Source organism: Neopelma chrysocephalum, unplaced genomic scaffold (assembly GCF_003984885.1).
Source record: "Neopelma chrysocephalum unplaced genomic scaffold, ASM398488v2 Primary Assembly neopelma1_96778, whole genome shotgun sequence".
Lineage (NCBI taxonomy): Eukaryota > Metazoa > Chordata > Aves > Passeriformes > Pipridae > Neopelma > Neopelma chrysocephalum.
In genome coordinates, this window is record NW_020925422.1 from 417,013 (window position 1) to 433,101 (window position 16,089).

General features: G+C 38.3%; 1 protein-coding gene across 1 annotated transcript in view; it reads left to right on the forward strand.

Moving 5' to 3' along the window:
- Positions 1-15,877, forward strand: part of DTWD2 (DTW domain containing 2) — a 68,289-nt gene extending 52,412 nt beyond the window's left edge. The window contains exons 5-6 of the mRNA XM_027709434.1: positions 7,771-7,899; positions 13,138-15,877. Of these exons, the coding sequence (XP_027565235.1) occupies positions 7,771-7,899; positions 13,138-13,308 (300 nt within the window). The 3' untranslated portion in view covers positions 13,309-15,877. The remainder of the gene's footprint in view (positions 1-7,770; positions 7,900-13,137) is intronic.
- Positions 15,878-16,089: the final 212 nt, after the last annotated feature.

Genomic DNA, 16,089 nt, shown 5'->3' on the forward strand with positions numbered 1-16,089 from the left:
GGGCATAAGCAACTGAAGTAACTTTGAAAAGCATTGTTTACTTTGGTGATATTTCTAAACTATTGAAGTTTGCTGGTGTTTCTGCTGCCTTATTTGACAATCGAAAGAGAAGACAATTGAATTTGACTTTACAAGATGTGACAAGTGCTAAACTGTTGAATTATCTTAGCATCTTTGAGAAGATGCCAAAAATTTGAATTCTTACAAAAACTTTAATGTGGGATTCCTGGTTAAAACACTTCAGAAATTATTGCATAAGCAGAAGGAAGAAGGGCCCATTGTAAATAATTTCATAGAAGAAAAGAAGTACTAAGAAGGTCACTGAAAAATATCTTGTGTTTTTGTTTAGACCTTTGATTTCATAGTGCATTAAAACCAGAAATATGTAGCCTAAGGAATGATTAGGTAGTTGTTGGACTTTGTCAAAACAATCTGCATACATGGTACTAAGTATTTTGAATTACCAGGTTCTCTTTCAAGCAGAATTGGGCTTTGGAACCTGAATTTTCCCTTAACTTCATATAGTATCATGTGTAAAGATGATCAATGTAGATATACAGATATACAGATTAGATTACAGATATATTTAGAAAAGTGAGGTATCTATTTTGGTTGCTATTTTTTAACTTTAGTAAATATTTAGCTTGCAGTTCTTTCAACTATTTAATAAATGGAAGTTTCATGTTTATGTGTCAAATTCTCTGGTCTTTACACAGAATAAATTACAAAGTAGGAAGCTTGCTAGGTGAGAAACTTGTCTTCCTTAGATAAATTATCCTATTAGTAATGGGTTTTTTATCAGTGTTTTTTCTGTCTTGGTTCACTTACCACAATTTTTTACATGTAGAAAATGTAATATTATCATATATGATCATAAAAGCTTTGTATTTATTCTGATTTACTTTTTAAAGGCAGTATTTCCTTTTTACATTCATTGCTTCCTTGCCCAGCCCAACAAATCGGCTGAAGCACAGTAGAAGCAATCTGAAAACTCAGCCTGGCAAGGCTGGGGTGGATAAAGTGCTTGTACTTGTGTTTGGGGTTTTTTCCCCCCAAATTTCTCTCTTAGCAAAAGAGCTAATCTGAATGGCAACTCTGAATTCAGTTCTACTGCATAGGTTGAAAGGAGTTTAAGTAGGCAGAACCTACACACAACCACTGTTCAGCAGAAGTCATTATGCTTCTCTTCCACACAGAGAATATTATATGTTTACCACAGTATTCCACCGTAGCAGCAGTGGGATATCCTGAGGCTTGTAGTAGTAATGAGACTCTGGAGTCTAACCTGACACCATAAATTGCCTGAGAGAAAGGGTTGATGGGATACCTGAAGAGAAGAGTTCCTGGGAAATTGTCAGAGACAGTCTGCAAAATATTTCCTAGAAATTGAACAGATTACTTCAGGTTTACCTGAAAGTCAGCATATAATCTATGACTTGTTTCACCATTTTACATGGATATTCCTAAATATTCAATCAAAATAGAATCATAAAATCATAGAATGTCAAGGATTGGAAGGGGCCTTAAAAATCATCTAGTTCCCACCCACTCTCCCATGGGCAAGAATGCCTCCCACTAGACCAGGTTGCTCAAGGTCTTATCCTGGCCTTGAACACTTCCAGAGTTGCTGCATCCACAACCTTCTTGGGCAACTTGTTCCAGTGTCTCACCACCTTCACAGTAAAGAATTTCTTCCTAATATCTAAATTAAATTTTCCCTCTTTCAATTTGAACCCATTACTCCTTGTCCTATCACTACAATTTCCTGACAAAGAGTCCTTTTCCAGCTTCCCTATAGGCCCCCTCAGGGACCCCTGGTGGCCTAGTGGTTAGCATGCAGGACTCTCACCTCTGCAACCCAGGTTCGAATCCAGCCAGTTCCCCGGGCAGATGGAGCCCGTTAGCCCTGTGAGGCCATCCATCTATGAGAAGGTCACTCTAAACAAACCTACGTCCTGAGGACCTCACTGCCATTGTCCAAGCTTGCTTGGCCCCGGCAGATGAACCTTAGGATTAAAGGGTGGGCTCAGTTCAGCGCATGCTGTGTCTCACCTAAAAAATCCATCTCGTTCGCGAAGACTGGGCATTATTATATATTATTATAGGCCCCCTTCAAATACTGAAAGACTGCTGTGAGGTCTCCACACAACCTTCTCTTCTCCAGGCTGAACAGCCCTAATTTTCTCAGACTGTCTTTGTAGGGGACATGCTCCAGTCCCCTAATCAACTTTGTGGCCTCCTCTGGACTTGTTCCAACAGTTCCATGTCCTTACACTGGGGACACCAGAAGTGGATGCAGTACTCCAAGAGCAGAGTAGAAGGGAAGAATAACCTCCCTTGCCCTGCTGGCCACATTCCTTTTGATGCAGCCCAGAACACGGTTTGTTTCCTGGGCTGTGAGCACACACTGCCAGCTCATGTTGAGTTTTTCATCAACCATCAACCCCAAATGTTTCGCCACAGGGCTTCTCTCAATCACTTCTCCAACCAACCTGTAGGCATGTCTGGATTGCCACAGGTGTAGCACTTTGTTTTGTTGACCTTTATGAGGTTTACACAGGCCCATGCACACCTCTCAAGCCTGTCCAGATCCCTCTGGATGGCATCCCTTCCCTCCAGGGTGTCAACTGCACCACACAACTTGGTGTTGTCAGTGACCTTGCTGAGGGTGCCCTCGATCCCACTGTCCACAACACTGACAAAGGTGTTGAACAGTACTGGCCCCAGTACCGACCCCTGAGGGACACCACTCATCACTGGTCTCCACAGGGACAAAGAGCTGTTGACCACAACTCTTTCTGCGCATCAGTACAGCCAGGTCTTTATCCACTATGTGGTCCATCCATCAAATCCATGTCTCTCCAGCAGCACAGTGTCAAATGCTTTGGATAAGTAACAATTGGCGATGTCAATTGCTCTGCCCCAATCCACCAAAGCTGTAGCACCATCATACACAGTTTCCAAGAGTATCCGCTCCATGATCTTGCCTGCCACAGAGGTGAGACTGACTGGTCTGTAGATCACCAGGTCTTCTGCATTCCCCTTTTTAATAATGGGGGCTATATTTCTTTTTTTCCAGTCATCAAAGTCGTCAAAGTTGTGCTAGGTGGATAGAGGGTTTTGTGACAGTTTCGTATGCTTTTTCCAGCTGTCCGTTTGTGACAGTTGCATGGCAGTTATTCCCTCCAGTATTTTAGAAACAGAGTGCTCTTAAGATGTCACTTTAAATTAAAGCCAAGGTTTTGAACAAAATAATTTATTTATATTCTTGATTTAAATTTCAGTAGCATGCTGAGACTAAATTTACTCAGGCTATCTTCTCTGGCAGAAAGATAATTTTATTTAACTGTATGAAATTTCGTAAAAAAGAGAAATTTGTGTTAGCTTACAGGTAAAAGGTGCTTGTGCCAACTGGATACTGAGTGAAAAATCTTCCCATGCCTGACACCCATCATCTGTCTGAGGTTGTTTGTGCCATAGAACACAGAAAATGCTCTTCCTCCTCAGCACCTTAAAAGCAATTTTTTTGTTAGTTTCTAGAAGGACAGAGAAGATGGCAGGATATGATTGTACTCTTTCTGGGATTTTTTTGTGCCTTTTGTTTAAAAAAATTCTGAAAGATACTTATTAAAGTAATAGAACATATGAACAATAACTACTGCCTATGTTAAGCAGGAGGACAGATGGTGCTTGCTTGCTTCATTCTTGGAGAGTTTAGCAGATTAATTCCCTAATAGAAATTCAGGTTCTGTAAAGACACATAAGTAAAAAAGAGGGGACCTTAAGTACTAGGTTTTTCGTAGAAGCCACAGAAGAATATGTTGTGCCTCTGCCTGTTTTGAGATGCCTGTAGTGTTATTGCAGACAACAGGACAGGCAAGAATTGTTCAGTGTGCCCTGTGAGACAGGTGTACTAACTTTGTAGCCTTTTTGAGTTCTTGGTGATGCATATTTTCCAAATATAATTTTGGATAATGCTGGATTCTGTTTCGAAAATAAAGCTAGTAAGAATAATGATGAAAAAATTGGCATAGAAAAGGTAGAAAGGTAAGTATATTGACATTAAGGAGGGGACTGAGAAAAGCACTTAGAGCTTTCTGTGAGAGCACCAGTTCTGTTATTTCAAACAAAAGCAGAAATCACTTTCCTGTTTTTACTGGCTTAAATTTTTAAAATTTCAAACAGTGGGTCTCCGACCCCATCAAGGCAACACTTTTTCTTCCATCAGCTTTGAAGAGCTGACTGGGATCAGCTGGGATCGTTACTTGCCTGGGGTATGTCCAAAGAAGGGCCTGGAAGAAAAACTCAGCCCTGAGAATCACTGAAGGGTCACTGTTTTTACTGTGGTTCAAATCCTTTGTAAATGCTCAAAGGCTGTAGCATTTGCTAAGTGAGTGGTGCATTGGCAGATAAACCAGTGTTTATTAAGTTAATGTAACAGTTTGTGAGAATTGCTGAAATTCGGGCTTTTGGAAACCCCACGTGTTGAGTTACAGTGGAAATAAAATTTGATTTTATGTGTTGCTTCATATTTCTGATGGCTTGGAAACTAAGTCCCCAAACTCCCTTGAACTTACAGAGAATGGATACACTCATTTCAGTGTCTTGGCTAAATTCCAGCAAGTAATTGCGTTCAGTTTATCTAAATTCCACTCTGGTTTGAATTGGTTGAGATAGATTCCATCTTCTGTCTTAAGTTATTGTTTATTTTGGTGTGTGGTGTTAAATTGGCTGCTATTTTTCCAACTTGACATTGCTATATTTTGTTAGAAACTGATACTATTTCGAAGTGTACATATGATTTGCAAATTTCTTTGAAGCAAAAGAAAGAAAAGTAAATTGTTGTGTTGTGGTATCTGTGATTTTATGGACAAGTGCTTGTAAAATATCATGATTGTTGTTTTGAATTGTACTCAAATAGGATATTTATGTATGCTCATTCTGAGTTTTTAAAGTCTAATGTCAGAGGTAAATAATGTGATTTTGTTTAAATTAACTGGAGATGAACATTTCTCTAAATCTGAATTAAACTTTTTCACCTGGATTTGAGATATGCAGGTGGCAGACAAGGAATCTGTATGTCCTTTGCATGAGACTGTTGCAATACCCTACCTGAAATTATTAACTCCACAAAAGACAAGTTTTAGACCTGTTGGCTGAAAATGACAGAAGTCATCCTCCTACCCAGTCAAGTTTGAGAACAGTAAATGTTTCATATATCTAGGCATTTTTTTTTCAAGAAGATATTCTTCCCATGTCTAAAATAACTATTAACTAATTTGTTTTGGTTTCTGTGTTCTTTTGTCTTTGTCTTAGCATTCAGTTTATGCTGTGAGTTAGCAGAGCATTGTGGGTTTTATTGATTCAGTGAATGTCTCTAGTTTCAGATAGAAACTTTGGTGAGTCTGTGCAATTTGCCATAGATAAAGGCTACCCTGACTGTATTTCAGGTGACTAAGTATCACTTATTTAGATACTGGGCTGCTCTGGATTAAAGACTAGGGTACAGTGTATACTGAAAGAAGCCAAAGAGACAAACTATAGCAGAAAGTTGTCCTCATCGGGTATTCTTCCTCTATCTCCACCACTGTCTGTGGTATTTTAATCTTATCCCAGGGAATATGTAATATTTCGGAAAAATGGATGGGCACCACTTGTTTCCATCCTTTCACATTCTTCCCAGGAAAGAAGGAATTTGGTTGCTGCTGCTGTTGCTATTAGAGCTAGAAAGTTGCCCTTCTATACATTGTCTGTTGTTTGAGAGCTGAACTTACAGACTTTTTGGCTCCACAGTGTGTGGCATAGTGCAGGCAGCTTTTCTGCTCTGTAGAAGTTGTCTTGCAATCATGAATAATTTTTCTTTCTCTGGAGTGCTGATTATTGTAAATGTTTTTCAGCATGACACCCAAGACATGAAGTATGGAAACCAGCAGACACAAGTATTTCCAAACTTTACAAAAAAAGCGCCTTAAGGCACTGCCCAAGGAGGGGGAAGCCCGTGTGCTGCAGGTAGTCCATCAGGCGGTTTCGACCTCTGTAGAGATACTCTGTGAAGAATGTGGCTGTTGAGAAAAGGTGTGGGTATATGTCTGCTTTTCTGCTCAGGTTACATGTTGGAGAAGTGGTGGACTGAGTTCACCCTGGTTTTTGATACCTGTCTGTGAGTTTCTAAGTAGTATAAGCTTCTGGCAACAAAGATTTCTGTATACTTCAAATAACTAGTGTTCCTACTCTGTTGTGATGAAGATCTATACATGGCATTAGGAGAGGAAGCATAAAACCAAAGAAAACCTTGAGGAATAACAAATGAAAATATTAATTTAATTTTTAATTTTCTTTTTAATTTCATTACATATACTGATGTCCAAATTCTACGTTTTGTCTCCTAAATCCGTTTATTCTTTTCTTGTTTTGCAATACCAAATAAAGAAGGTAGTTGATAAAGACTACAGTTTTCTGTTTTTTCTTATATTTTAGTAGATTGAGGTGTTATAGCTAACTTACTTGTACTTTCCAGAGTGCATTTCCTCTTCTCTTGTTACCTTCTTTTTATTTTCTTATTTCCATTAAATTGAGATCAGGTAAAGCAGTGGAATTTGATCTTATTCATTCCTGTTTCTTCAGCAGCTTGGACTTTTCCTTTTCTAAATGAACCACCTTGAAATTTAGATAATGGGTAATTGCATGTAAAAGAGATGAAGGAAAATAAAACATTACAAATTAAAAACAAAAATGAGAAAGTGAAGGGGGAAAGTGTTGAATGAAGTGAGGAATGCTGACAGACTTCTGGCAAGCAAAATGGGAGCAATACAATGATGGCCATGGGAATCAGTCACTCATTTTTTCAGGAAGAATCAAAAGGCAGTTTTTTGGATGAGATTAAAAAAAACCCCTTGCTCTTTTAGAATAATTCATCAGGTTTTATGGTTCTGTACTAGAATTTTTTTGGAAAAGGAACTGAGAATTTTTGGTTAGGAATATTGCTAAAACATTACTTGTTTTGCAAATTACATTTTAGGTGTATGTGGAGATGGAAATCTTTGGAATAAAGGAATAATATCTGAATTTTCACATAGAGTCTAATAGTGTAAATTCTGTGGTGTTTCAGCCATTGATTATAAACTTAGTAAAAGCTATTGGAGCTGATAAAACAGGCCATATAGTAGTTGAATTAAGTTTCTTTTTTTTAAAAACCTTTAACTTGCAAGATGGTGTAAAGTGTTTATCACTTGAGGCAGAGCTGTTAAATAATTTTCAAACATGATTTAGGTAAGCAAATAGCCCTAATCAGTGACCTAGTACATTATGTGAATAAGTGTAGTTTCTAGAAATCTTTAATCCAGAACTTGACAGATAATATTTATCCAAGGTATATAGTGTTAGTGACTATATGGCCATTGTACATTGCACGGGATTATGTATCTGTTTAGAGTGTCCAATAAAACAAGCACGAGTGAATAATTTTATTTTTGTTATAGCATATCTGTGGTTGCTAAAATTTAACTTAATCTTTCTTTAGGAAACAGTTGTATTTCCTTTACATGTTTGTACAGTAACAAATGTGCAGTTTTTGTTTCTGATGGTGACTCGCATGTGTTACAGTATTACACTTAACAGTAGCATAAGGTCATTTTTTACTGGGAGGCAAAACAGCAAAAAGAAGGTGAGTGACCACAGAGGGAAAGGGGATGTGTTTTGCTTGATGTAGAGAATAGGTATCCTGTTTGCTATCCTGACCTGTTTATTTTACTAGAGTTTACTATTTTTCAGGTGCAGTTGAAAACCAATCATTCAAGTCAATATGTAATTCGTACGCAGCCAACAAACACCTGTCTGTCTACACTTGAATGTGCAGCTGTTGCTCTTACTATCATGGAAAAGAATAAGAGCATACAAGAGGTATGTAGCTTCAAACACCTGGGTTTTTCTTCTATGAATGGTAGAGGAGCAGCAAAGGTACTTTGTTATTAATGTAGCGCATTCAACAGTTAAAATCTTAATGGCATTGTAGTGATTTTGTTGAATAGGAAACTAAACAAGAATGTACCAATGGAAAACATTTTTCTTCAATGTGTTCAGACTACTGTGATTCCTTCACGTTTGTCTGAAAAGGCTCTACGGTTTTCCTGTTCTTTACCCAACATAGCTGTGAGATTGCTAAGGAAACTTGTTAGGTACAAAGACTGAATGTTTGTTAGCTTTGTAGCTCTACAGGCTAATGAGGCAACCTGACACAGGGGGAGCTAACTGGGGCAGCCCAACCTGCTCCACAAATAAAGAAATTGGCAACTGGTTCAACCAAGAAAAGGCAGTGGGTGATAGTAGTGCGTGACTCTACTTTATGAGGCACAGAGGCACTCATTTCTCAAGGGCCTGACCTGCTCTCAAGAGAGGTGTGTTGCCTTCAGGGAGCCCAGATAAGGAATGTCACTGAGAAGCTACCAAGCCTAGTTAAACCCACTGATTATTACCCACTATTAGTGTTCCATGTGGGAGCTTGCAGCAGTCTGGGGGATTACAGAGTCGGTAAAGGGCTCTGGAGCTTGAGTAGTTTTTTCATCAGTCCTTCAGGTCAAAGGAGAGGGTCTCAAAATGGCCAGCTGAATCTGACAGGTCGGCAAATGTTTAAAGTGATGGGACTGTAGTCAGGATTTTTTACTCAGACCATGGGACTTGCTTTGCTAAGCCTGATCTCGTGGGGAGGTGGTGAGGTCTGTCTGACAAGGGAAGGAAAATGTATCTTTGGTTGGAAACTTGCTAGTCTGGTGAATGGGGCTTTAAAATAGATTTTTCAGGGGAGGGCACCTATCTATCCCAATCCTGCCTGTCAAGGAGGGGATGTAGCCCTCTCTGTCAAGGACCAGCTGGAGAGTATGGAACACTGCCTGAGGAAGGATGAGCAGCCAGCTGCGAGCTTCTGGGTGAAGATTAAGGAGAGGACAGGGGATGTTATACTGGGGTCTGCTACAGGCCACCTGATCAGGAGGATGGTGTGGATGAAGCCCTCTCTAGGCAGATAGAAGCAGCCTCATGCTCACAAGCCCTGATTCTCATGGGGGATTTCAACCACCCTGATATCTGTTGGAGGGACAGCACAGCAGGGCACAAGCAATCCCAGAGATTCCTCGAATGTGTCAATGACAACTTCCTTACACAAGTGATTGAGGAGCTAACAAGGACAGGTGTCATGCTAGACCTTGTGCTCACCAACAGGGTGAGGAATTTAGTGCTCTGAGGCAGCCTTGGCTGCAGGGACCATGAGATGGTGGAGTTTGAGATCCTCAGGGCAGTGAGGATGGCACTCAGCAAGCTCACTACCCTGGACTTCAGGAGGAGCAGCAGCCTGTGGCCTCTTCAAGGAACTACTTGGTAGAGTCCCAGGGGATGGAGCCCTGGAGGGCAGAGAGGCCCAGTAATGCTGGCTGAATTTCAAGGATCACCTCCTCCAAGCTCAGGAATGATGCATCCCGACATGGAAGAAATCAGGCAAAAATGCCAGGAGGCCCCCATGGATGGAAAAGGAACTGCTGAGCAAACTCAGACCAAAAAAGAAGCTTTCAGAAAGTGGAAATGAGGACAGGTGACCTGGAAGGAACACAGGGAAATTGTACAGGAAGCTAGGGGTAAGGTTAGGGAAGCCAAGGCCCAGTTAGAATTGGCCAGTGATATCAAGGATAACAGGAAGGACTTCTGTAGATCTATTACAAGGAAAAGAAAGACTAGGAATACTGCGAGCCCTCTCCACAGGGAAATGGGAGACCTGGCTACCTTGGACAAAGAGAATGCTGATGTTCTCAACGACTGTATGCCTCAGTCTTCAACAGCAAGTGCTCCAGCCACGCCACCCAAGTCAGGAAAGGCAAATGCAGGGACTGGGAGAATGACAGTGTTCTAATGTCTTCCAGTTCCTTCTTTCCTTCTACCTCATTCTTCTTTCCCATCACATTTTCATATCCTGTAATACTCTCTTCCACACTTCTTCCTGTCCCTCTGAATATAATGAGAAGAGTGACTCAGATTCTCATCGCATATATATTACTTCTTTAAAAACTTGATTTCAAGGTGCCAAATACATGCTGTGCTTGCCACAATACAAAATAAAAATCTGTAGAGAAGACAGCTGGAGACTTAGACCAAAGCAAATAGAAGTATTGCTATGTATACTGCAGGGAAAGTCGTGTGGATATGCAGTGTTGTAGTTATCTCTTCATGTGATGTTTTTCTAAGTTCACTTGACATTTTTTAGTACAAAACTTCAAAACATAGACTGTGTACCAGGCATGTGTAATATACAAAATTGTACAGATGTAAGGTGCTAGACTGATTTTAAAAAAAGCAGCTTTCTTTTGGGTATTTCTTAACTATAGTGTATAGAAAATTGCTTTATTTTGTGTACTCTGTTAAGTAACTGTTAACAACTGTTCACTTGTACTAATGTGTGGAATGTACATGTTGAACTCTTAATGTTACCCAAGTTGTGCTTGCTCTAAAGTACAATTAGTATTTTTAGCAAAGGAATATATTAGCAAGCTTGTCAGAGGTTATAGTCTAAAATCACTCTGATGTCTTAATTTTCATGAAGCCAGAAAAACATGATGATTATTTAGTTGATTTATGTTTCTTTGGTACTGAACAATATGGCAAGCAGTGACTTTGACTTTCTTGTGGTTTTTCCTAGTGGTAGCTAAAACGCAAAGCCACTTAAAGTCAGGAGAGTTTATTAATTTTAAGTTGCACATCCTATAATAAATGTTGGGATATGATATGTATGTGTACACACCTTAAAATGTTTATTTACTTCAGTTGAGAACAAAACTGTCATAGAAAAAGCCACATATATTCCCCAATTTCTTCATATTCTATTAGTGAGGAACAGTATTACTTCAGGTACTACCAGATGAGGCTGTTGGGGATTTGTAAAATACCTTGGATAAAAAGTGAGTATTTCCAAGATAGAAGAAACTTGAGAAAATTTGAAGATTAGTAAAGTTTCTGTCTCCCTTACATAGGATATTAAAATGTTTAACTCCCTTAAATTTAAGGTTAACTGCACTTAAGATCTGAATTCAAAATTACTGAGCTGACAGATGTTTGGAGTAGCTGGTGCTAGACTCTAAAAAGTTTCATTTAGTTAGCAGTCAGATAGGATTAATTTCCTTTTTACCATGTGTCGGTCTCAGAATATTTACTGAAGTCAAATAACCACTATAATTTTTAATAGATTGGTAATTTTTAATTATCCTTTGAAGTCAAAGCACAGCAAGGTGATCTTTGACTCTCAAAAACCTGATAACAGGTTGTGACAGGAGATTGAGTATATATTTATAGTACTATATGGAAAATAGTAAGTTTTTCTTTGCAAAAACTAGACAGCAGAGATGATCTGAATACCCACTCACAGCTATCTTGAAGATTAAATGCTGTTGTAAGACAGGGCCACTGACCTCCAGCACTCCTACAGGCATGGAATGCAACCCACTGGGTTATGTCTTCTTAGCAGCAAACTCACAACTCTTATATGTCATTGGAGGAATTTGGGACTTAATAGTTCTTGAGTTTAAGTTTATCCCAGGTCAAAGAATACTAAATCAACATCAACCTTTCCTTGTAAGTTGTGATCGCACTAGTCTGTGATGGAAGAGGTCATTAAGATAATGTCCTTCTTAATCTTTTGTTGCTGACATAAGAAATATCATTTTAAAAAGCCTTCTGAAAAACATCTATGAGTAGTTTTGCACCATAGGCCCTGGTCTGCAATCTGATCGTGTGCTCAGGATGTAGTACAGAAAGGTCTGTGAAAAGCAATTTAAAGCTCATCCATGTACCCACTACTTGCTACTGTTCACCCTGTGTTGCTCATACACCTTTGCATCAGCTAATTAATGTTTTGATACTCGACCTCTGTCACTATAAAAGGTTCTCAAGTCAAAAATTGCTCCTGCAGCTTGCATAGTGTATAGTATGCCACCTCCATGTCTGCCTCTGTGACAGTAGAGAGTCTCCTTATCATTAAATCAATTGCATTTAAAACTAGACTTGGAATAAAGTCTGTAGACACACAAGAAAGTATGGCTCAGAAATTGGAACTCTGTGTAAAGAGGCTTTTCAAGAAACTTGTGTATATATGTGGGGGTTTATATTTGTTTTTTTCTTTGTTGTGCTACAACAACATATTTTTCCTTCGTTAGGACTTCTGTCTTATTGAGGGTTTAGTTCATGTCCACAGTTACCCCTCTGGTATTCTGGTCCCTGTATTCCTTCATCCCTATCACTCAGAACTGGCTCAGCCTACTTTTCAAAGACAAAATTACCTGTTTCTCAAAGTGTTACAGTAGCCAAGAGGTATATTCATGAACGCTCTCTGAATTGAGTGCTATTCCCAGCATATAAATTGGTGAATTGAAGTTGAAAGCTATGGAAGTTAAAAATGGGCACTTAGTTTGATGCCTAGTATAAGTCACGTGATTTTCCTCTGTGCTCGTAAGAGTCATATATTTTTCTTGGTAGAATCTCAGCTCCTGCTGACTGCAGTTACATTTGTGATTGCTGTACACATCTGCGCATGAGGTTGTGTGATACTGAGTCAGGCAACCAGAAAATGAAGAATCTACAGTTAGGAAGCTCTTGAGATAAATTTGGTTTGTGTGGCATCATTAGGTATAAATATTGCTGGAAGCATGGATAGAGTCCAGGATAGCAGTCCAGCTGCCTCGACCATGAGTCCCTCCTCTCTTTCTACAACCCTGCCTCAAGGGCCTTTTGTGCAAACACAAACAGCTTAGTTATTGTGACTTATTTTATTACAGCTTGTTGACCGAGCCACAGTAATTGATTGTAGTCCATTGTTAAGGTCAAGTCAAAGCCATTACTTACAGTAATGTAGCTGGGGCTGAAGTCAGGATTGAGTGGATCCGAGGAAGGAGTGAGGGATGGCAGCAGGTAGGTGAGTATATGACTGCTGTGTGGTTCTTTTCAGTATATCTCTTATTCTGCCATGCCTTCTGTGTCTCCAAAGGTTGTATTTTATCAGCATTTTAAAGTAGTCATCGAATAACAATTGATGGAATAATTGATGTCTTTAAAATATCTTACTAAAAGGCTGGGTTTTTTGTCCCCCATCCCTTTATCTTTTTGCAGACTATACTCCATCCACTTCAAGCTTTATGCTCTTTCCAGCTTCAGCATGGTGCCCAGATCCATCACAGCAAGGAACATCTTCTCAAAAATGGCTTATATGACAAGCCAATGCCAAAGAATAAACGCAAACTCAGAAGAATGGAGCTTTTGGTGAATAATGTTAAAATATAAGAAAACTGTACTGGCTGTACAGTAGGATTTATTTGCAGCTCACAAATGAGTAGGAATCTGGATTTGATCCAAATGGTTGACTGTACTTTAAAAAAACAACTTTTAGGCCTTCATAGGAAAGAGTTTATCTACCAACATGACAAACAGTAATGGACAAGCCTTTTCATTTTTGCAGTAGGCCAGGTGCCTTTTTTCAGATGATGGAAGATCATTCTCATTTCCTGGAAAGAAGAGAAGGAAAACTCTAAACATAATTTAGAGTTATGCTATCACTTGGGTGTCAAATATGATCCTCAATATGACTGGATAAATTTATTTTCCAGAAGCTTTTATCAGTACAAAAAGACAAGAAGTATGAATATGAATGTGATGGGACAGTAAGGCTTCAGCATTTAGAATTATATTGAATTTCTGCTGAGCTTTTTAGCTTCAGTATCTAATTACAGTAGGCTTTCAAACTGTAATTCCTTATATTACTTGGTTCAGATGAACATAAGGCATGGTATTTGGATAGTTCTTTTTAACTTTGAGATTTTTATTTCTTATATTGTTAGAACTCCTTTTTGTAAATTTACATATATTTTACAATGCAGTCAGGTTTTGTTTCTCTCAGACTTGATTTTTAAATTAAGCCTGCATATGTTTTTACCAGAAACTGAACAACTCCTACTTAAAAAAAAAAAAGGCAATGTAGAAAAATGTTTTTTTGAATTTTAACTTAGGTGCTTCACTCTTACTTGAGTAAAAACTAGTCTTCTGCAAATGAGGAGATCTTGTAGATATGAATACATCATACCCATATCTTGACATGCAATGGTTATGCTACTAAAGGAATTAAACAAGTCCAATGTAAATGTCTTTGTAAGAAGTATGATGCAATGACAAATGATTATGTCTGGTTACAGCCTACTAACAGGATTACAGATCTGTTAGATTTCACATGTTCTTTAGGTTTTCACTTCTAACGGTGATAGATAACTGTACGTCTTTCTAGTGGGAATTGCTGGAAGCAGAAGAATTGGGTATTTTCACAAGTTTTCTGAAATAATATTCTATGATCTGGAGGAAAAAATAAAGTGGAATAAAGGGTCTGATGATCCTTTCTTCTTATACATAAATGCCTCCTTCTTGTAACAGATTAAAATGCTTAATGTTTGTCTTTACTGTTGGTCCCACTCTAGGTAACAACATGGAGCTAATTGGCTATTAATTAACCTTAGAAAAAGATGTTTTGTCTTTAATTTATCAGATGCAAGGCAAGAAACTACAGAATTGGAGGATGTAAACACAACTAATCAATATATTAAATGAAAGCTTTTCTGCGATTAACAGGAAAGGTCAAAATTAGGTCAGAGATTAGCTAAGAAGTTTTAGTTAACCCTGAGCTAATAGTGACCTTTTGTTTAGGCATGGATAAACAATATAATTTGTCTGGCTATGTTAGCAAAGTTTATATAACCTTTTTCTCTTCTCCCAGTCTAGATAAATCTGGTATCTGTTGCTATATTCAGCAAAGCTGAATTAGTTTTGACAAATCTGAAGCAAACCAGTCTCATATGATTAATGATAGTGTAGTTGCACTTTCGTTCACATTGGAACTGAGAAAGGGCATGTTTATTCCTGTAGCACACCAATCTCCAGGCTTACTTGGAGTCTGAAGTTGCAATCTCGTACAATTTGCTTGTGCAGCCTTGTGTGTGATGCTGCCTCCAGTTCTGGGATTGGCATGACTCCTACTGGGCTGGGAATCTTCTTTCCCTGTGCTGTGGGATGTGCTTAATAACTCCTTAGGGAAACAAGGGTATCAGTTAAGCTTTATCGTTAATGCCATATTTGCATATATGAATGATGTTCACATTTAATGTTGTGTGTGTTAATTTGATTTACCTTATTTTAGATTCATCTAGAACAGTAGTGTATCTTTTGACCTACATTGTGAAGATTATTTTCCTAAACAGAAGATTAAATGTGTCTTTACATAATATGTGAGTTTATATTATAGAAAACAGAAAGAAATTTGTATTACAGCCTGGAATTCACAGCCATCTGCAAAATGCCTTAGAATTACAGGATCAGAGAAATAGTTATCTTAATTGAGTTATAATCCTACATTAAATGCTCCCATGTGTGCAGTCTGTGCAGAGTTTTCATGTTTTTCACCAAAGGACAAATTTTGCACAGCTTACAATATGCACTTTTTAGCTTTGTTGATTCTTCTTGCTCTTTTAATTTTGCTTCTGTGGATAACAGGATTTGTAGGATCTCATGCTGGATGCATGGAAGCCTTTAATTGCTAATTTCCTGTGTTGTACGATACTAGATCAATCACTATGCAGCAATTGCTGAAGAAATTAAAACCAATTCATTGCAAACCTCCAGGCATTTTATTTTTGGAGCTTTTTTTGTGTGTCCTGGTTCAGCTATAATATAGTGAACATTTAGATGCAACAGAGCAGTCACATGAAGTTCAGTTTTGGATTTGTTCGAAGCTATTAAACACAAAACACAATACTTTTAAAAACTTTTTTTGGTGGAACTTTCATGATTTTAAAAATATGCACAGTATAAGGGAAAGAGTTTAGAAAGTTTGTTTTCAGGTCTTTTGGATTCAAAATTTGCCTATAAATACATTACCTCAAAGAAATGAGTACTCTGAAGTCCAAACTCTTTTGACTAAGTTGTGTGTGATGAACCGGCACTCTTTGTAAGCAATTCCAGTAGAATGAATTTAATTTTCAGTTTTCTTTTTGCTGTAATGGTAGATCTGTTTCATTTTTCACT